The following is a 26,778-nucleotide window of genomic DNA, read 5'->3' as shown; positions in this document are numbered from 1 at the left end:
CGCGGGGCCGGGCGCGCGGGCGCGGCAGGTTCCGGGGGCGGCGGCTCTGTGCGGGCCTCCATGGCCGCCCCGTCCAGCGCCTCCAGGTAGTCGAAGCTGCGGCAGTGGCGCTTGTTGAAAGGCGCGGGCGCAGCAGGCGGGGCCGCGGAGCGCTCACATGGCGCGCGCCGCGACGCGGGCCCGGGGGCCGCCACCTTGATGTCCTGGTACACGGTCGACACCAACAGGTCCGGTGGGTCCGTGCGGGTCATCTTAAAAGAGGTCCCCAGGCTGGCGGTTGCAGCTTACTCTGCCTTGGGGGGCTTTTGCCCTGGTGGGAGATGCAGGTCAGGGTGGCCCCTCTGCAACCCAGGCCTGGCGACACCCCTGCACTGGCCTGCCTTACCTGGGACGCAGTGGTCCTGGCTGCAGGCCTTGGCTGAGGCCGAAGGCACTTGCTCCATGCCGGCGTCAGAAGCACCTGCGGGAGGAACCCAGGTGTCCAGCCACTCAGGTCCTGCCCCTTGCCCCAAGCCATCCTTTCTGGGCCACTTTCTGCTGGGATGGAGCCAGTCAGCCAGAAAGGCGATGCTGTTGCTGTGGTTCCTGAGCTCCTGCCACCGGGCCCATATCCCTGGATGGCCCCTCTGCCCCCAGTAGTGACCATTAGGCAGGTCTGGGTAGAACCCCTTTCCTGGGGCAGGAAGAATGGGGGGGGGTCTCAGCTGGAATGACTGAATGTTCACGTGAAGCCTTAATTACAGATTTCTTAATAGGTGTTGACTTCACAAAACCCATTGGTGACTGAAGCCCCCTCCTAATGCCCAGTGCAGAGCAAGCCCCTCCGATGGTGCTGTCTGGGGCAGGGTGGGGGGAGTCCTGGGGGCCCAGCCTTAACCAGCTCTGCACAAAGCACGGAGCCTCCCTACCCACCTGCTGACCAGGTGGGGCATGGAGTCCCTCCCCCAGTCCTTCAATGGCAGCTGCACTGGGAACAGTCCTCTGAGCCAAACCCCAGTTGTGAGGCCCCAGTGGGCGCTGACATGGCCCTGTCAGGTCCAGGCATGGCCCCCCCCGCAATGACAGACTGAACTGCCTTGCTCTTAACCCTCTGTGCGGCCCAGGCCAGAATAATGCCACGCAAAGAGCATACCTGGGCCCTAAAACCTCCATTCCTTTGCAGAAACCTTTTCTGATCCCCAATATCTTAGGGTGGTTGAAACCCACCAAGCTTGTTGGGGTTGTCCTGACCAGGACCGGAGAGCCACCTCCCCAGCTTTACAGCCTGTGCACTGCAGCTGGGAAACCAGGCACCGGCTGCAGGACCACGTGGGGGCGTGAGCCACGAGCTCATGGCCGCCCCTCTTCCCCTGAGCAGCGCACTAGGACAGGCCGCAAGCGGGGAGGCAGGGCGGTGGGCGGGTAAAGCCCCCCCTTGTTCACTGCTTCTCAGGAGAGGGCCCTCTCCACAACAGCTCAGGAAGGCTCCATGGCAACCTGAGGTTCCTCGGCCCCCGCAGTGGGGGCTGGGCTGGGGTCCACCCTGTGCACTGGGCTAATGTTGGTGCTTGGGCCACCGGCCCCTCTGTGGCGCCCAGGGTCTGGACAGATGGGTCGGGTCTCGGACGATGCTGATGGCCCCCTCCTCACACAAACTGGGAAGTGTGCCCCAGGCTGAGCGATGGTGAGCAGGGGGCTGGGCCCTCACCTGGCAGGATCTCTGGTCAGGTCGACCCGCTGTGTCCCAGGGTGCCAGGGGCTTTCTGCTCGCAGGGCTGCTCTTCTGGGTCAGCGCTGCCTCGGCGCCTGTCCCGTCCCAGCCCTGCGCCCACCCCAGTTCCGTCCCTGTTCATAGGACTGTCCCCTTCTCACCCCTTTCCCACCCTTAGCTCAAAGCCAGGCCGGGAGTGGGGGTCCGATGACAGGGCATGAGGCTCCGCCCCAGGGAGGTGACAGCCCGGCTTTGCCTCTGCAGCGGCGAGGAGCTGGACTGGGTGACGCCCCTCCCCGTGGCCAGGGGGATGGCCGGCCCTTGCAGGGGTCCCAGGCCTAACGAGCCCCTCCCGCGGCCCTCCCCGCGGCACAGCCCTGCCCCCGCCCTGAGCGCCCCGAGGGGGGACCCGCTGGTGTAGCTCCGGGGTGGGCCCCCATCCTTGCGGGTGCCCTCCATCCCGTGCTAGAGCCCGTGGGGCAGCGGCCCGCGACCCCTTACCTGGGCGCTGCTTCCCCGCCGCGCGCGCACCCGCTGGGCTGCGCAAGCCTGCGCCCGCTCCGCCTTCCCCGCTCCGCGCTCCGCGGCGTCCCCGGCACCGGCAGAAGCTTCGAGGCAGCGGCGCGGAGGCCGCCGGCCGCTCAGTGCTGCCCCCGGTGGCGGCCGGCCGGGCTGCACTTAAAGGGGCCGTGCGGCGGGCCTGGAACCCGTGGGGCCCACCAGCTGTGCTTTGCCGCTGAGCGCCGGGTGACAAGCTGTCTCTCATTTCCAAGATGCAGGCTTAGGGTCCAACCGGGGTGTCCACACCCAGGGAGCACCCTGCCGGTCCTGCCAGCCCCTATGTCCAGCCGTGCCCTCCCCCCACCTCCGGGCAGCTGGTGGCTTGGTGGTGGCCTTGGAGCAGGGCCCTGGAGAAGCCCCAAGCTCTGGCTGGGGCTGCTGACAGCTCCCGGAATTCGCACCTCCGCAGAGCCCTCGCTGGAGCAGATGGGCTGCTTCCAGCCCCGTGGGCCTCGCTCTGCCAAGCCGGAGGTGCCAAACTGCAGGAACCTGGGGCCGGATGGGCACGGCTGAGTGAGGCCTGCGGCCTCCTGCCCCAGGATGCTCAGACTCTCGGGCAAGGGCATGCTCCTCAGCTCCCTGGGGGTCAGTGTCCAGGAACGTGGAGGGCTGTGGTGCCCTGAGCAGGTCTGCACGTGGTCCACTTACAAACCACAGGGTGACATCCATCCTCCAGGCCTCCCAGCCCCTCCCAAACAAGACGCAGAACCAGGGCAGTCTGACTTGGCAGAGGGTTGAGTCACGGATGCCCTTGGCTTCAAAGGGTGGGACCTGCCCTGTTGTGGGTCCCTTAGATCCAGGGCCCTAGGCAAGTTCATCTCGTGTCAGCCTGATTCCCCACGTTTACTGGGCTGCACACGGGCAGATCTCGTAGGCTGTGGGCTACAGCAAGTCCCTAAGGTGTCCGCTTGGTACCTGGCCTTCAACCCAGTGACTGCTGTCCTGCAGCCTCCAGGGTGCAAAGCTGTTTCATCTAGGCACAGGAATTGGGGAAGGGGGCGCTTTCAGGACTGAGAAGGGGAGGCCTGGCTACCCCCCCTACCCTCCCACCCTGTGCATGGTTCTCATGGAAACTGTGGGTTGGTGGGTGGGGGCTGGACACTGCTGGCAGCTAGAGGGGGCGGGGTCTGCAGGGAGATGCTGGGCTGAAGGCAGACCGGGAAGGTGGCTGGGACAGGACAGCGCCTACCAGAGGCCAGGAGAGCAGACAAGCACTTGCCCTAGGAGGGCTGGGGGCCCGCAGGTGTTCCTGGGCACAGCTGCCCAGCCCTGGCCTAGGTGGCCTCAGACAGGTGTGCAGAACAATGGCTACGTTGGTCAGCTTGCGCAAGACAGGATGCACCTGGAGCTGGGCCTGCTGGAGGCCTCTGCAGACCACCTCCCTGGGCACGGGGGGCCGCAAGGCCTCCTATCCAGGGGCAACTGCCTGTCTGGGAAAGAGGCAGGGAACTCAGGACCTTCCCACCCACCCACGGAGACCTGGGGCAAATGGGGCTGGAGCAGGAGGCGTGTACAGGGAGAAGCACACACAGACACCCAGTAAAACAGGAGAGCTTTATGGTTGGAGTGGAGTGTTAAAGGAAAACGAGAGGAAACCGTGTCTGAGGACCTCCCGGTCTGGTCGGCAGCAAGCCCAGCGCAGGTGCAAAGCTGGACCCTGGGCCCGGGAAGAGCCAACCCCGGGAAAGGGTCCAGTGCTGCCCGGCATATCTGCCCCCCATGCCAGAAGGGGCAGGAAGCGGAGCCCACCCACGTGCGGGGGGCCTGGGAGAGCGAGTGCAGCGGGCTGGGGGCAAGCAGGAGCCAGGCCGGTGACGAGGATGTGCCCCGCCCTGTAAACAGCCTCGTGGCCTCCTGGGCCTCAGTCCCATCCCTGAGAAGCGCTGGGGGCCGGCTGCCCGCAGAGCCCCCGCCCACCGCCCGCCGGCCCACTCCCTGCAGGGCGGGCCGGCAGTCCCAGCTCTGGAGCGGGAGGCCCGTCTCCACCCCGGCGGTCCGTCTCCACCCCGGCGGTCCGCGGTGCTAGGCCTAGAGCTCCTCGTAGTCCCCGCCCCCGCGGAGGTGGCCGGCTGGGGCTGCAGCCCCCAGGAGCCTCCAGCTCGTCCACAGCCGTCCTCTCTGTGCCCCTGGGCCGCCGCCGCCGCTCCTGCCTGCCCTCCTCCCTGTCCCTGCTTCTCTTATGCTTGCTCTTTTTCTTCACGGCCTTTTCTTCCTCCTGGGAAGGGGGCAGCTCAGGTCGCGGGGGCACCAGGACCCCAACTTGCCCAGCAGGCACCGGGGAGGTGGGAGGCGGAGTGCCTACCTCTTTGCCTTTTTTCTTCTTCTTCTCTTTCGTGGGAGGCTTGCCCGCCTTATCTGCGGAGAGAAGACACAGCATGGGCCTGCAGCTCCTGGGCTGCGGGGGGGGGGGCGACGGGCAGCCAGCACCACCCAGAAGGTGCACTGCGATGCCGTGGCCTCTGCCCGGCCACAGAGGCGACCCACGGGGGACCAGAGCACACACTTGCCAACAGGCAGACACACTTCAACCCTAGCACGAGCCTGGGAGGGTCCTTTCCTCTCCATTTTGGGAACAAGGAACTTCTGGGACACGTCTCACGTGACACTGCTAGTCGGGGCCGAGCTGGGCTCGAGGGGCCCAGGATGGAGGGTAGGGACAGGGACAGGGAGCCGTGCAGGTGCCCGGGGCCACAGGGGCACCGTGAGTGTTCCATAGGCCTACTGACCACGCTTTTCCCAGGAGTGGCTGGATGTGAATGTATCCTGCTTGCAGCCACACTACCAGGCCACCGAGTGCCCCTGAGCATTCAGCTAGGTCCCCCCCCCGGTGCCCATCTTTCCAGCATGGTCCTAGCATGCACCCTGTGACCCCCCCAGCCCACCTGGGCCCCGGAACTACCTTCATCGCTGATCTCCTTGCGGCCCGTTTCTGCCAGTCCCAACCCGAAGAGGTCCGAGTCATTCTTCAGTCTGAAGGAGGACACGGGAGGCTTGGGGGGTGGGGGCGGCTGGGCAGGAACGGCATCCTCGTCTGTCTCGTCAGAGAGGTCCTCTCGCACTGGGAACTCATCCTGGAGAAGGAGCACGCGGGTTGGGTGGCCAGCGTCCTCCCCAGCGCCCTCCGTCATGTGACCCCCGTGGGAAAGCTCCTGCAATTCTCAGGTAGGTGACAAGCTACCTTGAAAGACCCTGACACCCAACCTGGAGTCACAGTGGCCTGCAGGGTCCAAAGTGGGAGCTGGGATGCTGCAGCCCCTCCCTGGGGTCACACGCCGATCTGAGGCTCCTGCCCCAGAAGGATGTCGCCTGGCGCTTTCTCCTTCCTGCCATTCCCCCCAGGACCATCCCCAGGGCTTCCAGGCTGAGTGGGCGCCAAGTCCCCTCCTAACCGCTCTCCGCTGAGGGTCCGAGTCACTCTCGAAGTCGGGGTCATCCATGACGAAGGACAGCATCTGGGCGGCGATGGGCCCCTCAGGATCACTCTCTGATGACGCTCCCTGCTCGTCCTTCCCCTCCTCATGCCCTCCAGAGGGGTCCTCGGTGGGGGACTTGTGGGCGCCTGGCCGGCGGGGCTCCACCGCCCTGGGAGCCGCACCCCTGTGCAGCCTCGCAGCCTTTGTGGAGGGCCTTTGGGACAAGGAAAGGGTCAGGGGGCTCCCGGGTGCCCCCACCCCTGGGGTGGCTCCCATCCACATACCGTTTGCTCTCTGGTTCAGAGCACTTCTGGGGGACCAGGACAGTGGCCGTGGGGTGCGCTGCCAGCCCCTCTGCTTGCTCTGCACTGGAAGCAGCGATGTTTTCCTTGGGGACGGGGCCTGGAGGCCGCAGGGGCCTGCTGGGCGGCTTGTCTTCCACGTCCACGTCATCCTGGAAACCTGCCACCAGCGGGTTCCCACCTGGGGTCTCCCCATCGCTGCAGAGGAGGGAGGGGCAGGGCAGTGGGAGGTCACCAGGGAGGTAGAGAGCCCAGCTTCCCACCCTGAGCTCCAGACCTCTGGCCCCCACAGGTACTGGCTGTCCTCTGTGCACGGTGTGGGCGCTGGCCGAGGGGCTGGCCTACCCTTGGCACTCAACATTCGTGGGAGGACAGACAGCGGGGGACCTGCTGCAAGGGTGGTCTAGGTCTTGGGGGCCCCTCTGCAAAGGAACCCACTGGTGTGTGTGGGCGGAAGTGGTGCGGGCCGGGGAGGGGTGGGGTGGGGGGCCGAGGAGAGGCGCGGAGACACCGGCACACAGCAGGAAGCCACGTGGGGCCTGCTCTGTTGGTGAGTGAAATGGGTGCTCCCCTGCACGAAGGTGGGGTGCAGGCCGTGGGCGTGGATGGGCTGGGGCTGTTGCTGGTACTGGGGGAGGAGCCTGGGGCTGGCTCCGTTCTGTTCCTCCGCATATCTGGAGGGATGCAGGGATGCTGGGGACTAGCGGGTCTGACCTGGGTGCAGTGCAGTGCAGGGGAGCGTGCGCACGAGAGACCCAGGAGCCGATGGTGAGGGGTGGGCGGCAGGGGCGGGGCGCTGCTCTGTCTGCCCCACGTCTCGGGGAGGCCCTGGCGGCTGCTCTCTGCCCCGGGGCTTCTGCCAGTGCCCACGCTCTCAAGGGTTTCAGCCCAAGAACGTGCTGACGGTGGGTCATGGGCAGCAACACGCAGGTCCGGCCAGCCTCGCTCCCCCGGCTCCCTCGCTGTGGGCAGGGGGCTCACGGAGCCCGAGGCCCAGTCCGTGGTCAGCAATGTAGTGGCCTGAGGGCTGGTCTGAGCAGGCTTCTTCCTAGAGTGTGGGGCTTCGTGGAGCCTTCCCCTCTGAGATGCTGCCAAACTGGTGGGGCCCATCCTCTCGTCTCACCCAGGGCTGGGGGAGGCTGGGAAAAGGTTGAGGGCCCGCCTGGTCTCTGCCCTTACCTGTCACTGTCTTGCAGGACCTTGGCTCCAACTTTCTTCTCATCCTTGTGGGGGGCTGTGTCATCCAGGAAGCTGCGGTCAAGGCCTTCTTCAGGAATGAAATCCTCCACGTTCTGGACTTGGGGTGGGGCCTCTGCAGCTGGGCCTGACTCTGTGGACAGGAGAGGCCATTCCCACTTGTCCAGCGGCCGCCTCAGGCCGTACCCGTGTGACTGGGCTGTGGGGCCCAAGAGGAAGGACGACCCGGTCCTGGTTTGCAGGCTCATGGGGCCAGTGTGCCACCACTTGGGCCACCCGCACCCACCTCCTCGAGCTGCTCCCGGGGCTCACCTGGGGGCGAAGGGGCTGCCTCAGCAGCTGGCGAGCTCCCGAAGAGCCTCGAGATGATGCTGCGCCGTGGGGCAGGGGCTGCAGGGGGCAGTGGGGCCGCCGTGGGGGGTGGGGGACAGGGGCAGGCCGAGGGGGTGTGGAGGGGCAGCTGTGGGGCTGGCTGGGGTGTGCTGGGGCTAGAGCTCCCTGTGGACACAGCACTGGGAGGCACCACTGGAGACTGGGAGCCTGAGGATGGGCTCTGCCCGTTGGCTGCCAATGGGGATGCGTGGCCACGGCTGCGTGCCTCCATCATCTCCAGGAAGCTGGGGGGATACAGAGCAGGCGGTGAGCAATCTGCCTTCCCCTAAGTCTCTTCCTCTGAGATGAGGGTGACAGCAGTGTCCTGGCCCTTGGGCTCATCGGCCCTCACGCCCTAGCATCCAGTAGAACGTTCCACCAGGGAAGGGGCTGGTGAGTGCCAGCAGGGAGGCTTGGTGGCTCCTCGCCCACACCCGTGCTCTCCGGCCACCAGCAGGCACGAGACCTGCTACAGGGAGGGCCCCAAACCCCCAAGATAGGAAGCAGCCCAAATCGGGGCTCCAAATCAACGGAACCTCAGTGATAAGCCCCACTGTTCCCGGGCTGAGGCCGGGGGTGCCACCAGCCTGCGGCAACGCCTTCTCCTTCTGAGGCAGGCTTTCTGACAGAAGGCGGACAAGCAGGAGCTGCCCCGTGCACTGGCTGGGCTCCCTGCGGACCGACAAGGGTGTGCGGGCTGGCCACTTGCACCTCCAAGCTAGGATTTAGGGGTGGAGTAAGAAGAATGGGTAGGCCAGGTGGAACCCAGACCCAAGTCCTCGGCCTATCCCACGTGTTCTACGACAGGTCATGGAGACGTCCATGCCAAGCCCCCAATGGCGCTGCCCTCCTCTGGCAGCCTGGCCCCAGGGCTGGCCATGGGACGCGTGTGGACAGGAGGCTCTGGCTGCCATCTCCCCAGGGGCAACGTGCTGGATAGTGCCGGGTCCCCACGGTCTGGGCCAGAGGAGCTTACAGAAGCCAGTCCACCCTGGGATGGGTTCCACAGCAAGGGCAGCTGCTCACCAGGGTGGGGCTCCCTCTGGGGCCGGCCAAGCAGCCGAAGTGCATGAAAACTCACCCCCCCCCGAACCGCTCTAGCTAGTTCCAGGACCAACACACGGATCTGGCTCTGGGGAGACCCAAAGGCCCATCTGTGAGTCCCTGCGGGGACAGACACCTGCTGGAGGAGCCAGCACGCCCAGGACATGAGCACAGGCTGGGAAGCAGCCTACCCGCCCCCTGGGCTGTGACATCTGGGTGCTTTCTGTGGGAACCAAACAAAACAGAAGCACCAGTGTTTAGGGGTAGTTCAGGGTCACACCTTGCTGAAAGAGCGAGTGCCTCTCCTAGGAGCTGTGGAGGGTGGACACCAGAGCCCGGGAGCTGGCGGTGGCCGGGCCTGCCCAAGCGCTGCTCGCCACCCACGCAGCCGTGTCGCTGGCAGTGCACATGTGCAGCCAGGACCCTCCTTCCCTCTGCTACCAAGGACCAGAAGGTTCCATTCCTACCCCCCGCTCGTCAGCACCACAAGCCCCTTCCAAGGTCGAGGAGCTCTCTGAAGACCTACTCTACAACGGTGTCAATCCGGTAGACAGAGCTCCAAACCAAGGCAGCCTGAGCCAGAAAAGAGGAGGGCAGCAGTCTCCGCAGGGCCTTGGGTGGACACTTGTCCTGGGTCAGTGGTACCCGGCACAGCGACCACCTCTGGTACTAGGCGGTCAGCTGGGCCCGGGTCACGCCCATCAGCTTGGGGCCCCCTGAGTTCTGGTCAGGTCAGTTGAACAAAGGCCCGGCCCCAGTGTGCTGAGTGGGCCCCAAGGAGAGCCTGGAGGGGCCACCTATCTGCTCCCCCAGGGGAGGGGGGGGCGCCAGTTCAAGCTGCCCGTTCTGGACAAGCACGACTCTACCGGGTGTTAGTCCTAAAGCTGCCCGCTACAGGGAACAGGAAGGCCTGCAGGGCTGACCTCACAGGGAGGGCCACTCTCCCGCCTGCACTCCGGGCCCTGCCCACTGCCACATCTGAGGCTGAAAGGACTCGGGTTTTTCGTAGTGATACGACCCACTCAGGCTGTCAGGCCCACCCAGGAGGGAAGCACTCCGCGCTGCTGTCTGGCTGGGCACAGACCTAAGCTCGAGGCATCTGGAGGGAGGCTGGCCCTCAGGGGGCACGTGTCGGCCCGCCCACAGAGCCTGCCTGCAGGGCTAGCCTCCGAGGGCAGCCCCCGGGCGGACGTACATGTCGTAGTTCTGGTCCTCGGTCTCCTGCTGCACCGACAGCTCCTCCAGAGTGGCGTCCACGTCCAGCTGGTTCGTCTCCAGCTGCCGGAGCAGCGTCTCTCTCTAGAGGAGGGAGCAGAGACCCCTTCAGCCTTGTGTCCCCACTTGGCCAGCCCTTGATGGATGACACAGCAACTAGCGGGACACCGAGCAGCAGGACAGGGTCAATGACGTGAACAACGCCCTGTCCGCACACGGTGCCCCTGGGAGCAGAAGCAGCTCCGACACATCTAACACCAGGCTTCCTGCCGTGTCCTTCCACACTCCGAGCTCTGGCACGTGCCACCTCGGGGCCGGAACTCGGCCCTTCCACGTGCATCACCCACAGCTGTGACCTACAGAACATTCTGCTTCCTCCGGTGACATGCAACGCTGACAGCCAGGTACAGGAAACACGGGGTGTTTCCCTTGGGATCTGTGTGCATGTCGCACGTGGACGGGAAGCTACAGAGATCTGTACGAGGGACACATGCAATACGCAGGGTCCCGAGTGAAAGAGTGGGTGCAGGGACAGCTGGCGCCGCTGAGGACTCTGCCCATATCAGCCTTCCCTCCAACTGAAACCACCACTGAGCACCCTGTCTGCGGGGCCCTCGTTTCCCTCCAAAGAGAAAAAGCCAGGAGAGGAAAGGCCACTGCTGTCCCGAGCAGGCCCACAGTCTGGAGAAAGAATGGCAATCACCTGGCTGCAGAGGGGCTGCAGACCAGCGTCCCGCTGACAGGGTGTTGCACGCCCCCGCTATGGGACGAGAAAGGCAGTCACCTCTGTGGCCTTCCCCTGAAAGCCTGGCCTTACGTCGGGCAGGCCCTGGACGGGGCTCCGAGAGCCTCCCAGAGCCCAGAGCAGGCTCAGCGCAGCGCTCTGCATGCGGCGGGGCCAGGCCGAGAGCGACACCCGGGGGCCGCCGCGCCAGTCAGCGCACCCACACTGCTGCCGTGGCTGGAGAGTAGCACCGTGGCAACCTGGGAGGCTGACATCGGGGGACATGGAGCGAGGGGTGCAGGAGCCCTCGGCCCCACCTCTGTACCCTCTGGAGAGCTTAAAATCGCTCCTGAGTAAGTTTATCCGGAGAGACAGCAGGCATGCTCTCTGGGCGCAGCAGCTTGCCAACCGGGCTCCGCGCTCCCACGGTGGGAGGGGGTGGGAGCTGGGGGGCTCTCCCTGCAGCCCCACACCGGAGGGGGGCCGAGCGCGCTCCCACGGGGAAGCGGGGCCGGCACAAGGGCACCACAGCAGGAGTCAGCGCGGGCCGGGGGCACCCGCTCGTCTACGCCTCCAGTTCCTGCCCTGTGGGTCAGAAACGGCCTGAAGGGCATCTGAAGGATGCCTGTGTTCTCCTGCAGCTGGATCTGTGAACGTTCCAGAAAGGCCTGGGTCTCAGGCTAGCCCAGCAGAGGAGGGGAGGGGATGGTGCTGCCAGCACCAGCACACTAAGTCCTGGCGGTGGTCTTGTCCCTCCACTGGCATGGCCCCTGGAGAACCCAGGGCCGCCCGCTCCACCCTGCAGGTGGGCTCACCTGAAGCTGCAGAAACGGGATATTGAAGAATTTGTGAAGGTACTTTAGGCCAAAGCTGTTCTTCATGGAGGACTCGGCATAGCGGAAGTAGGAGGAGCCTGGAGGTCTGTTCACAAAAAGAACGATGGCTCCGGACGCTGAGAGGGTTTGTGGGGGCAGCAGGGCGCAGCCCCTCTGGGCCAAGGGCCACACCTGGGCCAAGCTGCCCTTGACACCAGGGCGCCCCCACGGTCCCAGGGCCCACAGCAGAGGGCCCAGCAGACGACACCCAGCCTGGGCTCGTGCCCAGAGGCGGGGGCCTCGCTCCATCAGCCAGACCCCCAGCCCCAGAGAGGGGCAGAGGGTCCCCACCCACCCCCGCAGACCTGCTGGGTGCCAGGGAGCCAGCTGCCAGCCCTTGGTTCTCCGTCCTCTGTCCCAGGTCCCCTTGCCGGCCGCTCACTGCCCACAGCATGGCTCCGGGGACTGCCAGAGCGGGGCGGGCAGGGCTGCGTCCTCAGCATGGGCTGCCCACGCACCTGTCCAGGTTGTCGATGAAGTCTCGCACGTCGTCGGGCAGGATGACTCGGTGCTCGCCCATGTCACGGTAGTTCCCCAGCACGCACACTGGCACGTGGGTCGGCACCTTGGGAAGCTCCCGTAGGATGTAGTTGAAAGTCCTTTGGAGGCACAGGTGAGGAGAGACCCCCTTAGTGTCGACCTCCAGACCCTCCAGCCCCCCACGTCACGTGTCCCGGGCCCAGGACCCCGCACACGCAGAGCACGAGTGCCCACACCCCATAGAACAGCCCTTGCTTCTGCTGTTTTCTCTCCAGTTCCCTTCCTGGGGAGGGTCCCCTCTGGCAAGGTGTCTTCGCACGCTCTCTGTGGGGCACAGCTGCAGGCTGCGGGGCTCCCCAATGGGTCGCTTCTGCTGTGTCACGGCCTTGCTCTCCAGGCCCGGGGCCCATGGCTGCTGCTCCCAGATGGCATGTGAGGGAAGTAACATGCCTCCAACGCGGGGACTGCCCGTGGGAACTGCAGGCACGCACGCTCGTGCGACAAACTGGACTTTATTTATGACTTCCACACACTCACTGGGACGGTTACCAAAGGGCCAGGGTGTCTGCCCTCCTGCGGGGGTTGGGGGGGGCGTCCTGCCCTGCAGCCCTGTCTCTAGCTTTCCTTCCGCCCCACAGTGCCCAGTGCCCTTGGGCCTTATTCTGGCCCACACTGTCCACTGCCAGTGCCAGCTGACCCACCAGGGGTCAGTGGAGCCGTTTTCTGTGGCCACACAAGCATCTAGACAGAGTGGCACCACCCGCACGGAGCGTGCTGCTGGTCGTGGCCTCTAAGAACCAGCACAGAATCTGAGCACCAGCGGGCAGACCGGCCTACACCGAGGACACCAGTCGCTCCTCCCTGCAGCCCAGGCGTGCCGCCCAGCTGGCCCCCCACGGCCCCTCCCCCCGGGTGGGCTTCCTGCCTTTCAGCAAAGGCTACAGGGCTTCAGTGACGCCAAGGGCCTGCCCGAAGCAGGGTGGCCACTAACAGTGTCCATAGCAGATTCCATGCAGGGAAAGTTACCTCTAATGCCCTGGGCACAAGGGACCACTGTGGCTCATACAGGAGAAACGCGGGTCTTCCCCGGTGTTCACCCCAGGGGAGCAGCGCGGCTCACTCTCGCACGGACGCGTCTGCGCCACGAGGGCCGCGCCACCCTGCTCGGCACGTTTCCCATGCGCCGCCTGCTGCCACCCGGGGCCCCTCGTGCACGTACTAGCGGGCAGTCCATGATGGGAGGCACCCAGGTGTGCGTCCCTGCGCGCCACGAGGGCTGCTGGGAGGCCTGTCAGACTCCTGTGCGTGAACATATTGTCAGATCAAAGCAGCACCCATACAGATCTGGTAGTAAGACCCCAGAGTTCTGAAGAAGTAACTGTGTGTGTGGAACGCCCTGGGGGAAACCTGGCTGGACCCCACCAGTGACCCCAGAGTCAGCATCTGACGGCAGGATCGGGTTTGCTACAGTGAACGTGGACTACATACGCAAGAATCATACGACAAATTTAAAAACACTGAAAGTGAAGCGAAGGCCCCACAGGCCATTTCTACAAAGGCTGCTGTCAGTTCCTCCTTCGGCATCTTGCAAGGCTCCTCTCCCCTGGCGTGCCAAACAGCACCTACAGGGCAGGCCTGAGGCCGTCGTTCTTGGAAAGGCCTGCGGACGGCTGGCCCTGGGCGGCCGTCGGGGCTGGGGCTCCTCGTGTTCTCTGCCAACAGTCACCTGGGGGGTGGGAACGCTGGTGCCAGGCAAGCCTGGGGAATCGAGGGTCCCCATCTGCCCTGGCAGACACTTCACATGTGTCATGTTGCCCATGTGACTCCATGAGGAGGGGCCCCTTGGGAGCTGGCACCGGGCCGCCCCCACGTCTACCCCTCTACTTTGCTCTGTAGTATTTTGCTGGGATCTTAGCTCTCTGTCCCCTTAGTGAGTCAAAGAATGTCCGCGGTGTCTTAGGGAACCCCAAACAAATGGCCACTTGCTTCTGCCATATGGTGCATGGTACTTCCAGGAAGGGCTATGGGGCTGTGGAAGCCGTGTCCCCCGCACTGTGCTGTCCCACTCCAGCCCGCACTCCACATGTTCCCCATCTGTGCCCATGGACACGCCTGGAGACGGCCAGGCACGGCTTCCGTGGGGCTGAACTGATGGTGTCAGCATGGCCTGCTGGACTGCAGCGGTGGCCCTCCAGGTGGCGCGGGACCAGGAGCCTCGAGGGCTATTTCCAGCCAGCGCCCCCTTACCACTGCTTGGTGATGTCAAACATCATGACCACCCCGTTACAGTTCTTGTACACGTCCAGGAACTCGGCGTCCAGGGCCATCTCGGACTCTGCCTAGGGACAGGACACAACTGGCATGAGACGGCGCTCGGGGCAGGCTCCCACCGCTGTGAGCTCTGTCTCCTGGGATGGCTGAAAAGCACAGTCTGAGAGGTAACAGCTATTTTCATTTTGGAAAAAAATATGTAAAGGAGATTGTCGAGAATGGGGGTCAGAAAACTTCACCTAAAAGAGTCTAGTAGTAAATGGCTCAGGCTCTGGGGCCGCATCAACTCTGCCCGATTTAGGGTCTTCTCCACTAGCCAACAGCACCCTCCTCGTGAGCCTCAGGAACCTTCTAGCACTCAGAGGGACAAGAGCGCCGGAGCAGCCGGCAGCCCACTGCAAGGTGTGCACTCCAGACCTGAGGAAGATGCTGGCAGAGAACCTTCTAGAGCACACAGACGGGTGTGGCTGCAGTGTGTGGGGCAGTAGCAGAGGGTCCCACAAAGGGCCAGACAGACCTGGACCAGGCAGTCACCCAACTTTCCTACCCTAAAGGGGAGCAAGGAGGCCATCTATGGGCAGGAGGACAGAGAGCAGGATCCTTGGAAAACAATGGGAAAGCTTCCCTGGAATGGAAGGGGTGGCCGTCAGCCCCTGACTTCTTTGTGTCAAGGGTGGTAGCCCTGGGAGAGCCCATTCAGAGCCACACTCGTGCCCGTGTGTGCCTGGGGCCACAGAATTCGGCCAGTACACCTAAATACCTCTCAGGTCAAACTCATCCCGGGCCTGGCAGGTGTCACCGCGAGCAGCTCAGGCAAGCCCGGCCATCCCAAAATACACCCGTGGACACAGAGGGTCCCATGAGGAGGGGGGCCGGCTGGTCCAACTGGAGTCCCGGGGAGGGTCCCAACCCCCACCTGCAACAGTGGGCCCTACGGGGGGATGCAGCTTACCCACCTCCTGGGGGTCGTTCTCCACCTTCAAGCCATCACCTCGCCGCCTGCACTTCCCTTGTTAGAAGACAGATGACAGTTATGGGGGGAATTGTGGCCCTAGGGAGGAACACTTCTCCCCACGCCTCACCCCCACATCCAGCCCCCACCTCCGGCAGGCACCATACTTATCTGACTAGGAGCCCCAGGGAGCCATGGCCCCCGCAGCTGGCACTGGAGCAACCCCTCTGAGACCTCCTTGCAGCTGTAGCTGCCCTGGCCTGGCCAGGAGAGAAGCCCTAATGGGCTCCAGCCGCTTAGCTAAACTGGAAAGTGCCCGGCAGGCCCCAGCAAACTCGGGCACTTCCTTCCTGGACTGACAGAGGTCCCAGCCCTGGAAGGGCGTTGTCAGCTGGCACAGGCTAGCCCAGCCCCGTCTCCCAGTGCTGCCTTTGAGGCCACGGAGGCTCCCCAGGCTGGGCTTAAGCCCTGAGCAGCGCGCGGAGCCAGAGCTGGTCTCCAGCAGCTCCTGAGTACTAAGGAGCCCCAAGCCATCTGCGTTCCCTCCCCTTTGGCTCTGATATATCCTATGGGAGGAGGAAGGACTGTTGTCACCCCAGGAACTCCAGGTCCCTCAGTCTGAGGAACGGCCTGGGCAAACTAAGAAAGCCCTCCCCTCTCCCCAACAACTGGGTTCGTTTATTAAAAAACCTATCGCTGCCTGTTTCCACAGCTTCTCTCTGACCCTCTCACCACCTCTGGGGCCGTCCCAGGTCAGCGGAAGCTGGCCACGTGGCGCCTCCGGCACCACCCACAGTCTCAGGGAGCTACTGCTGCCTGGGGGATGTGAGGTTGCTCCCCAGGACCCTGTCTTCTTGGGGTGCCTCAACAGTTTCTGGGCCCTGCCCCAAGACTTGCCGGGCCTCGCCTCCGTGCCGCCTCTCCTGCTCTCCACCAGGATCTTGGCCTCCGCTGCCACCAACACCTCAACTTAATGCCCTTTGCAGTTGTGCGTGGCATTCAGACCCTGTCCAACAGGCAAGCAGCTACAGCGGTGGAGAGGGGGCTTTTCCTTCTCACCCGAGGGGACCAGGCAGCGCGGAGCTGCGGGGAGGCCGTGTGCTTACACACAAGCCTAGGACCTTCCCGCCCTGTCCCCGGCCCTCTCCGCACCTCAGTGGGACACGGGGAACAGCCAGGCCAAGGGATCCCTGTCTCAGCTGTCCCTGCATGTGGTGTATCTTTGCACCACAGGGCAGTTCCCACCAGGGACGACATCACGTGCTGACCGAAAGGGGCCCTGTCCCCCAGGTATGGACTCCACTCTGGAAACATGCCTCCCACCCCAAATCGATGGAGCTGCGGCCAGGAAGGGTGCGGGCAGTGCTCCAGGAGGGGAGCCCCCGGGGCACGGAAGCTTCCCCTCAAATCCACAATAGTAACCAGGCCGCACAGGGTGCCTTCCAAAGGCGTGCGCAGACATGCTGCGGGGCCAGGTCTGGAAGCACGAGGCCCATACAGGCCCGCGAGGGCTGAAGGCATCCTGGCAGGCCGCAGCTCCTGCTTGATTCTCCTGCTTGCCCTCGGGGTGTCCTGTACCAGCTGAATCAGTCCTGGGAACCTAACCCACCTCGTAAGAACACGGTGAAGGGAGAGGGGTGGGCACCGTCTGCACAAGAAACCAGTCTCCTTTCTCACTGGAGGACGTGTGCAGCTACGGCAAGCCTCCCAGGTCAGGGGTCAGAGGTCAGAGCACGCTCAGTAGCACACAGGCTACACAGGGCCTTGGCACCAGGGAGGAGCAGGGGCTCAAGGCCTGAGGGTGAGGAGGAGGTAAGAGGGTGCCGAAGGGGGACATGTCTGCCCCTCCCTGCCAGGCGCACACGGGTACGGCCCTGGAGGTTTGGGGCCCCGACAGCTCGAGCACTTCCCTGTGAGCGCAGACACCACAGCCGGCGGTGCCCGTGCGGAGCAGTCAGGTAGGCACGTGCCCCCAAGGGGTGACAGCTTCGGAAGCCAACGAGCTGGTCCTCAGCCTGGGCATGGGGGCACAGCACTGGCGGCGCTGCAGGGAGGGCTCGTGGAACAGCCCCACGCGGGCCTCTGGGTTTGGAGCGCCCCAGCTCTGCTGCCCACGTTCAGCCCCCGCTGCTGTGTGCTGCCTCAGTGGGTGAAACACACATTTAAATAGCAACGGCTGCGGTGCTGACGGGTCGCTGCTGTGAGTCCCGTCCCATCCGCCCCTGACACAAGAGGTAGCTGGTCTAAGGCCCAGACCTGCTACGGCTCCGGGCTGCTTGCACACTCTGCATCCATACTAAGTCTTCTGAGAAGGCAGAGACCAGAAGGCCTGAGACACCAGCAAGCGAGCCACACGAGGAGGACGTGCCAAAGAAGTGGCTGTGGGGGGCGGGGCAAGGAGGGCTTCCATTCACAGAAGGAATGAAGCATCGGGAGAATGTACTCAAGATGAAAAGACATGACTTACCTTTGTCAACTACGTCCCAGACTTCAACTTTCACGATATCATCAGTGGCTAAAATGGGGAAGACACGAAGATTAGTGTCCAACAGACCTTCGACCAGCAAGGCTCCTCGCTGTTTCAGGCTTCTGCTCAGGCTACACTGAACGACCCTGGCCCATCCTCAGCTGACATGCTCCCCATTTCCTGCAGGTGTCCCTGAGGTGGCCTTGTCCCCAGCCAGGTCCACACAGCCAGGGTCCCCTCTGCAGGTGCACCTGGGGAGCGGGCTCTGGGGGCAGGGGCAGGCCTCAATGGGCCTGACTGTGCTCTGGCCTGATTCTTATCAGCGACAAGCCTCAACTTTGTTCCATGGGCCGTCGGCCCTCTGCAATCGGCCACCCAACATTGAGCTTCTCCCAAAGTCTTTGGTGGAGTCGGCTGGCCCAGGTCCCTGCCAGGAGGCAGGCCCCACACAGGCCGTCAGGGCACCTGGCTCTCTCAGAACTAGCTGGCTTTCCATGCTCTGTTTGTTCTGCACAAAGAGGAGACTCTTAGCCCCTACTTGGCGGTTCTCTGCCTGGGAAGGGTGCCAGGATCCAGGGAGCGGACCCTATGAATGGCCCGTCTGGGCCCAGGGCCTGTGCCATGTCTCCTGGTGGTGGCCCAAGTGCAAGGATAGTGGGCTCACCCCTATATCCCCATGATTCTGAGGGGGCAGGGGAAAGGTGGGAACTGCCCTGCACCTGCCCCCAAGCTGTGGGGCACAAGAGCACACTGCCACTACCAGCTTCGCCCCAACCGGGAAGGGGTGCCACGGCTGCTGCCTTAAGGCTCCGTCAGCCCCAGCTCGTGAGCTGGGCTGACGCCGGGCCATGCGGCTGTCCTGGGATGGGGCCGGGCCATCACTCAATGGGAGCTGCAACTTCTACAGGCCCCACGTGTCCCGTTCACAACTACTTTTTTTTTTTTTTAAAGATTTTATTTATTTATTCGACAGAGATAGAGACAGCCAGCGAGAGAGGGAACACAAGCAGGGGGAGTGGGAGAGGAAGAAGCAGGCTCATAGCAGAGGAGCCTGATGTGGGGCTCGATCCCAGAACGCCAGGATCATGCCCTGAGCCGAAGGCAGACGCCCAACCGCTGTGCCACCCAGGCGCCCCACAACTACATTTTTTTTTGGTCAGTAAAAAGGAATGTTTGAAATGGTTCAAAGGACTTTTTTGCCTTCATGGTTTCTGAACATGCAGAGCAACTGTCTGCTGCCGTGGGGCTGCAAGGTGAGGTATGTTCTGTCCACCAAGCGATCCTGCAGAGAGAAAACACTGGGGCTCAAAGGAACTGCGGGGTCCCTCCTGCTGGTGGAGCACATGCAGGCCCAGTGCTGGTGGCTGCAGGGAGCATCAGCCTACCGGCTCCCCCAGATGTCTCCCGTGTTAGACCTGGAACTTTTTGCCCTTTGGGTCTCTAGAATTGAGGGTGGGTCTTTGACACAGCTCCCTACGTGGAGCCCCCACCACGGCCTGGTCTGTTTCTCTGCAGCAGGGTCCGTGGGGAGAGGCAATTTCCGGGCAACCCAGGAGCAGCTCTAGTGGGCGCCCCCATGACAGCGCCTCGGAGCTCAAGCAGGCTCCCCCAGGTCTGCAGGGTTTCCATGACGGCCCCACAGCCGGGGAAGCTGGGGAAGGGTCTCAGAGGAAGCAGGCCTAGGGAGGACCCAGGAAAGCCCCCAGCACACAAGGGCACCCTGCCTGCGCTCCAGCCCCACCTCTCACCCGCCCGCGCCCTCGCCCGCCCCTGCCCTCACTTTTGTAGTTCCAGTGGATGCTGGTGACCTGGATCTCCTGCGTGGGGATGTACTCCTCCACAAACTTCTTGCCCTGCAGCCGGTGCCACAGCGCGGTCTTGCCCGTGTTCCTGTCTCCTCGGATCACTATCTTCACTGGGGGGAAGAGGACACATCAGGGAAGCAAATCAAACCGGCAACAAACTCGAACTCCACCGATGACAGTCCACACGCCACACACGCTTGCTTCCACACAGAGCACGGCCTGTATGGCTGGCGAGCAGGGAAGAGCCGAGGGCTGGGGTGGGCTGCTGGGGGACCCCGAGGGGTTGCGGCCCCAGCCTGGCCCTCGGCTCTCCCTCCCTGTTCCACAGATGAGGGCCCCAAAGGCACTTCCCCCTGGGGTTAATGGAGTTATAGCCCCCTCAGACTTTGCACCTGCAAGACAGTGGTCTCCCCTAGAGCTGGACATCCTGGGGACCCCTGACTCAGGACCAGAGTTGGGGGGGCGGCTGACATTCTCCTTAGGCAGCTCTCTAGATTTCCGTAGCTTGCTCTTAACCTACTTTTTCACAGCCCTGGTATTTTTAGCACACGATGTCGCAGAGCGCCACCATTTGCAAGGCCGCACAGCTGGGGTTAGAGCACAAAGCCAGGGCTCACTGTTTCACTTGCTGCACACGTATTTACAGAGCGGCCTGCGAGCTGGGTGCGCACACGTGGGGGCGAACAAGCCACAGGCAGCCAAGTGCGCAGACTCTGGGCAGGCGGGGGCCGAATCCCGCAGCACCGTGCAGGAGTATGGGCTTCTGGCCGCCTCTGAGGGATGGCACGGCATTCAGTGTAAGAGTGCCGTGGTCTGGTTTGTTCTAGAAAGATGAAGAAGAGAGGTCAGGAACACCATGCAGAGCCAGGGGGCAGGGGCGAGAACGGGAGCAAAGCTGACGGCCATGGTGATGGACTGCACCCCTGGGGAAGGTTCTGGCTTGAGAAGATGTGCAGGTGGGCAGCCTGTGGGAGGGCCTGCCATGCTCCCGGACCCAGGGCAGGCACCTGGAGCAGCTGTGTGCACGGGGGATGGTGCTTCACGCTCCAAGGCTGGGCGAGGACACCGGGGAGCTGCCCTAGAGCCCTGCTCTGGATCCCCTGGCCACCCGGCTTTGCCCTCCTTGCACCCCTTCTTGTTCCAAGGCCCTTCTGTTCTTGAACACTCACTAGCTCTCCTGTGAGACTAGGTCACCACATCAGCCTCCTCACGCCACCCCACGGTTCCCCAGCCCCAGCTCTAGTCCTCGGGACATGTTGGTCGGTCTTCACTCGAAACAGCTCCACTCAGATCTCAGGGGTGCTCTGCTCCCACCAGCTTTGTCATGTCACCAGAGAGCACACAACAAGCCACTGCCCTCAAGGTCGGGGCAATCTAGACTTGATCCCAGCCAGAAGCCAAACGCCTAGGAGAACCTGCGAGAAAGGTCAGGGCGTGTCTGTGCTGTAAGCACAGCTCGGGGCCTGTCCTGGGTCCCGGCCATGAGCCTGAACACCCTGCAGGAAATGTGCCAGTTTAGGGGGGTCCCCAGACACTGGGGCCTCTGTCCCTTGTTCAGTGAGGATGAGGGGGACAGACCATGTGCAGCTTACCCCCAGAGAGCGGCAGGCTCCTGTCCCCAGGACACTGCTAGCCAGGCAGAGGGCAGGACAAATCCAGAGCGCCAGTCGCCAGACCGTCCTGAGAACAGGCCAGGAACCGCGCTGTCTTGTTACTCTCGGGATGCTACTGGTTACAGAGTTACGTTATTTCCCGGTTGCCGTTTCTCGCCTTTTCTTAGCTTTCCAGAGGCAAGTTCCTTTTCAAATCTACTTGACCCTTTTGTATAGTCTTCAAATTCCGCCTTTATTTCTTTGAACGTGCCATACATACTGACTTTATTTTTCATCAAAGTAGCGTCGACATATGACGTTAGTTTCAGGCGCACACCATTCGGATTCGATGTTTATATACATCGTAAGACGCTCAGCGCCCTCAGGGTAGCTCCCATCTGCCACCACTCCAAGTGGCTACGTGATGACTGACTGCGTCCCGACTTTAGGTCCCGTGAAGCCCGACAACTTCAGAGGACGGTGTGCCTCCTGACCTTCTACCGGCAGCTCGTCGTCTCTTGGACCTTCAGCTCTGGGGCCCCTTTGAGGTCTGGGTTGAAGCCACATTCATCAGAAGGCATCTCCAGTATTTCTGCCTGTCGTCCAGAGCACTAACAACCCGGGAAGACCTCATGTAAACTCTCCACTTGAGATTTTGGGGGCCACGTCGATGTTTTTAAGGAAAACCAAGTGGAGGTCACCCACATGGGCTTTGTGCAGGGATCCCCTGGGAGACGCCCCTCCCAGAATGGGTTCAGTTTTTCTTCCTACCACCCAGCCCGGGTCTGGCAGACACCCTCAGGGAGAAGGGAGCTTCGGAGCTGGCTTCCCTCCCAATATTCACTCACTTTGCTTTTGAGAAAAGTACAATGAACAGCTGTACAACCTTTATTTAAGTTCAAGAACTGAGTGATGAGTTGATGTCTTTCTCTCTCTCTCTCTCTCTTTCTTTTTTAAAGATTTTATTTATTTGACACAGAGAGACACAGCGAGAGAGGGAACACAAGCAGGGGGAGTGGGAGAGGGAGAAGCAGGCTCTGCTGAGCAGGGAGCCTGATGGGGGCTCGATCCCAGGACCCTGGAATCATGACGTGAGCTGAAGGCAGACGCTTAACGACTGAGCCACCCAGGCACCCCTGTTGATGTTTTTCTAAATGTTTTATTCAAACATTTAAAATGGTTTTTAGGGGAAGGGCTGCTCAGGTTACCAGCTCTATCACACTGCTAGAAAAGGGCTGGGCCCCATGGTAAAGCAGCCGTGAGGAGTCAGCTTCCGACACCTAAAAGCATCCTAATGAAGGGAAAACTCCTATTTTTTATTTTATGTTAATTTTTTCCCCGAAGAAGGGCATATATCTGCCGCCCTCCACTTCTAATTTATTTTTCCTTCTGCTGGGAGTAATTCCATAAACCAATGGAAAAGCTTAATGAAAGTGGGGAGTCCTCGCCTGTCCAGATTTAAAAAGAAACACTTCCTCTGTCTCATTAGTACAAACAGACACAGGTTTTCGTAGATACCCTTGACCAGGTAAAAGAAATTCCCTCTGTTCCTAGTTTGCTAAGAAGTGGGTTTTCTCCGGGCACCTGGCTGGCTCTGTCAGGGGGGCATGTGACTCTTGATTTCGGAGCCGTGGGTTTGAGCCCAATGTTGGGTGTGGAGATTACTTAAAAATAAAATCTTTTTTTAAAAAAATATTTTACTTATTTTTTTGACAGAGAGAGAAAGCAGAGGCAGAGGGAGAAGCAGGCTCCCAGCTGAGCAAGGAGCCGGATGTGGGACTTGATCCCAGGACCCTGAGATCATGACCTGAGCCGAAGGCAGATGTCCAACCACTAAGCCACCCAGGCGCCCCTTAAAAATAAAACCTTAAAAAAAGAAGTGGGTCTTCTCTTTTTATTTTCTGTAAGTCGCGAATGGGTGATGAATTTCATCAGATCTTTGCTCGTACCTATTGAGACTGCAATGCTTTCTCTCCTTTAGTCCGTGGTAAAGCACACGATATATATTTTCTGTTAATCCTTGCATTCCTGGGGTAGTCCTCCTTGCTCTCAATGCAATGATTTGTTATTAATATTCTGATGATTTTCTGGTGCTCATTTCCTGACCTCTCACTAGGTTATTAGGTCTGTGCCCCCGGATGGGATTGGATGGTTACGTGCATCTTGTGTTGTCCTCCTTTGTTCTGGCACCAGAGTCTAGCAAGTGCAGAAAGCAAGGTGAGCACCCTCGCCTTCCATGTCGTCTCAGCCAGAGTGATGCTTGGCTCTCTGAATGCAGTTTGTTTGTTCCTTCGTTCCTTCCTTTCTTTTGGAGAGATCACCCACGCAAGTGAGTTGGGCGGGGCAGTGCAGAGGGAGGCACAGAGAATCTCAAGCAGACTCCCCGCTGAGCACGGAGCCTGATGTGGGGCTTAACCTCAAGACCGGAGCCGAAATCATGAGTCAGACGCTTAACCAACTGAGCCACCCAGGGGTCCCGATGTTCTGAAAATTTCTAATGATGTGTTTAGCTATGTGTGTTTTTAAAACGCACTGGACTTCTTGGGAGTTTCACATATTTCGCGAATTGTGGAAAATCCCGTCTTCATTCCCTCCAATATTGCTTCTTCCCCATTCTGGCTACTGTCTGAAAATCCTATCAGGCGAGTGTTGGAGTCTGCTTCATTTCCGGGCTGCACATCTCTCTTCCAGCACCAATTCTCTCTTTAGTCTGGTTATTATGCTGATTCATCTGTTTGCTGACTTTTTAATTTTCACCACCATGTTTTCGTTCCTAGAGGTTCTCTTTGGTTCTTTTTCAAACATAATTTGTCTGTTCAAAGAATCTTGATATAATCTTAAAGGTATTTTCTTCTTACCCTGGAAAAGCTCTCTTATCCTGAAATCAAACCTTCCAGAAGGTTTCTTACTGAAGGAGTGTCCACTTTTAACTTCTAGTGCTGAGATCCACCTGGCCAGGTCTCCGGCTGTCCCAGTGTCCAGAGGCTTTCTCTGTGAGGAACGCGGGCCCGAGCAAGGGCACTCCGGACAAGTTCCACTAGGACTGGCGTCTCCTCACTTGCGAAGCTGCCCAGTTAAGGCTTCCTCACCAAACGGCTCAGAAATTGTGTCCAGTCATGGTAGAAAGGATAGACCAGGTCAGGTAACATTCTTTCTTCCACTTTGAATGCAAATAACTTTCAAACTATAATTATGGGCCAGTGTCTCATTAAGGTTTTTGATTCTAAATTTGATGTGTATGCTGGGGCTCTTGCATGGGACCTGAGCCACTTCTCATTATCAGAGCAATTTAAAAGGAGACGACTTGTCTGCCCCAAGAGGACAAGGTTCTGTAAGGCATAACATCTACACTTGGACATCATCAGCTCTTGCCTATAAAAATCCTGAATCTATAGTCATCAGATGGCTGGCTTGTTTCCCCTAAGACATTTTGGAAAATAAATAAAGGAAATCACAAAGTTTCAAAGTTGCATATTGTTCAACTACAGAGACAACCTCCCTCTAAATGCAATTTCTCCATCTCACCCCCTTTCCTGCAGTCCTAGGGAATCATAACCTGTCCCCCAACTACCTGAGGCTGGGTTTACTTCTCTGGAACAACTCTGCTGCGCCACCCCCACTTTCGTTAACCACCCAAGGCTAGGCAATGTGCCTCTCAGGGAGTGCTTTTCAGAAGGGGAAAAGTTTACAGTTTCTAGCTCTGATTTCCACAGGACTAGGATTAAGTTTAAAATAATACCGTAAGTAATAAAAGCAAATGAGGGAAGTCAAATGTAGAGCCTAAGATTTGTACAAATGAGTATTTCAACTTACCACTTTCTTTTCTAAATGTGAAAGAAATACATACAAAATTGTGAGTTGAATACAACTAAAACGACCTCTCTTTTAAACTTGCACAGAAGTCTTTCCAATTAGTTTTTTTTAGTATGGTGCATTACTGCCTAAATAGGTCACCATAGAGACCAGAAGGCTCCCCTTAAAGTAGCAGAGGGAGGGGTAGGGAGGGGTCCAAAATCTTGTAGCAACATATGAAAATACATGAAAGGGAACAATTTGAAAGCAGAGAACAACATAAAAAGCCTTTAAATAATGCTAGGAAAGGGACAGCGCGATGGAAAAACTTAAAAGAGGTCAAGAGAATGGTTACCGTCCAGAAGCTATACAATTTACATAATTTATAACAGGACTGGAAATGTCTTGGGCTCTCGGGGCTTCTGAAAATAACTCCTCCTTCCCTCAGGGGAAGAGAAGTCTCCTACAATAAGTAAGCGTCTTTGTGCCTTCTGGAGCCTTTTCCAAATATATCCCTTACAAATGCTTCTTAAAAAAAGGAGGGGGTGGGGCAGCAATATGTGGCGTAGATGATATTCCCTTCAAACTGAATACGAAATCTACAAAGAAAAATCCCAAAGCTCAAACCACCAGGGCCAGCTGGATCTCACAGCTCCTGGGCAGGTTATCACGTGGTTCACTGACGGGGAGCCCCACCACCCCTTCAAGCGTCACAGACCACAGAGCTCTCCCCACATTATGTAAGAATCACTCTTAGACGAGGTTATCCGGGCCAATCAGGGCACCGCAGAACGCACCAGGAACCGCCTGTACTAATTTTACCGTGCAAACTAAGAGCACAGATTTCTAAACGTGCCAGTATTCCTCGGGAATGACCACCGGTCACAGGGGAACGCAACGGGCCGAGGCGCCCACCCTCCGGCCCTGGGGTCCTCCAGGACCTCGTCTCCAGCCCGGCATCAACTCCCGACCCCAAGTGAACGCCCCTAGAGTACCTGCCACAGGTAAGGGCTCAGCACATCTTCAACAGAGACGATCAGGATCTGCCACATCCACCCGCAGACCGCGAGGCCCTGGGGCACGACGGGGCCCCCAGTGCTTCCGGGTCCGGGACGCGACCTGGTCTCTGCCAACGCCCAGTCGCCGCGGCCCGGGCCTGCGGAGCCAGCGGGGGAGCGTCCTCCTCCGCCCGAGCCCTCGGACCCCACTTTCCACGTCCCCCTGGCAGGAACCCTGGCACGCCCGGCTTGCACTCACTGTTATACTGCACCCCTTTGGCGAAGCGCCTCTGCAGCGCCTGGTTCATGGACTGCAGCCCGGCGGGGATATTCTTGTCGCGGCCCGGAGCCTGCTCCGACCCCACCAGCTTCTTGAGCGCGGAAAACATCTTCCCGCTCCCACGTTCGAGCCTGGCGCGGCCCGCGAGCTCAGCGGCGGCGGCGGCGGCGGCGGCCCGGCGCGGATCGCACCATGTCCCGAGTCCCGGCGGCCGGGCGCCTGCCTCGAGGGCGGCTCAGGGGCTCAGTCGCGGCGGTTCCGCTCCGGCCCCCGCGACCCCCGGCGCGTCCACCCTCCGCCTGTCAGAACCGCCATCTTGGCGCTGGCTCGACGAGGCGCGCGGCTACAGGGTGCCGCGAGGGCCAAGAGGGTGCGCGCATGCGCGGCGGGACGCGAGTGGACGCGGACTCGGCGCTAAGGAGCGCCGCGAGAGGCCTGACCCGGCGGCCGCGCGGGGGCGCGCGCATGCGCGGCAGGGTGCGGGCGGAGGTGAGCGCGGAGCCACGTCGGCCGCCCAGCCTCCGGAGCTGTCTCCGGGCCTTCGGAGCGGGCCTGTCACCCGTCCGCTTCCTCGCTGGGCCTGCCCCCCAACTCACCCCTCAATCCCGGGCCCACACCCAATATCCCACTTTCCCGCCGACTTCCTGACGTGATCCCCCCCCTTCCGCGGGCCCCGGGTTCGTGTGTGAGACTCCTGTCCCCCGGTGCCCCCTGCAGTCCTGGAAAAATGTTTATTTGTGTAACAAAG

At 61.0% G+C, this 26,778-nt stretch overlaps 2 protein-coding genes across 2 annotated transcripts in view; both read right to left on the bottom strand.

Moving 5' to 3' along the window:
* AJM1 (apical junction component 1 homolog) overlaps window positions 1–4,106 on the bottom strand; it is a 7,258-nt gene extending 3,152 nt beyond the window's left edge. Inside the window, exons 1-3 of the mRNA XM_034663759.1 lie at window positions 1,688–4,106; window positions 386–460; window positions 1–310 (exon numbers count right to left, since the gene is read on the bottom strand). The exon at window positions 1–310 is cut by the window's left edge and continues 2,260 nt beyond it. Of these exons, the coding sequence (XP_034519650.1) occupies window positions 1–251 (251 nt within the window). The 5' untranslated portion in view covers window positions 252–310; window positions 386–460; window positions 1,688–4,106. The remainder of the gene's footprint in view (window positions 311–385; window positions 461–1,687) is intronic.
* Window positions 4,107–4,134: 28 nt separating this feature from the next.
* On the bottom strand, window positions 4,135–26,393 carry RABL6 (RAB, member RAS oncogene family like 6). The gene is given in 16 exon segments (XM_034664851.1): window positions 4,135–4,340; window positions 4,342–4,466; window positions 4,554–4,606; window positions 5,151–5,322; window positions 5,641–5,878; window positions 5,949–6,164; window positions 7,146–7,296; window positions 7,476–7,780; window positions 9,775–9,878; window positions 11,334–11,439; window positions 11,852–11,992; window positions 14,121–14,212; window positions 15,101–15,153; window positions 17,564–17,611; window positions 19,344–19,478; window positions 26,010–26,393. Coding segments are annotated over 16 exon segments (2,130 nt in total). The 5' UTR covers window positions 26,140–26,393; the 3' UTR covers window positions 4,135–4,279.
* Window positions 26,394–26,778: the final 385 nt, after the last annotated feature.

This window comes from Ailuropoda melanoleuca, chromosome 7, assembly GCF_002007445.2.
Source record: "Ailuropoda melanoleuca isolate Jingjing chromosome 7, ASM200744v2, whole genome shotgun sequence".
NCBI lineage: Eukaryota > Metazoa > Chordata > Mammalia > Carnivora > Ursidae > Ailuropoda > Ailuropoda melanoleuca.
Note: the sequence above shows the minus strand (reverse complement) of the source record. Positions and strands in the feature narration are given on the sequence as shown.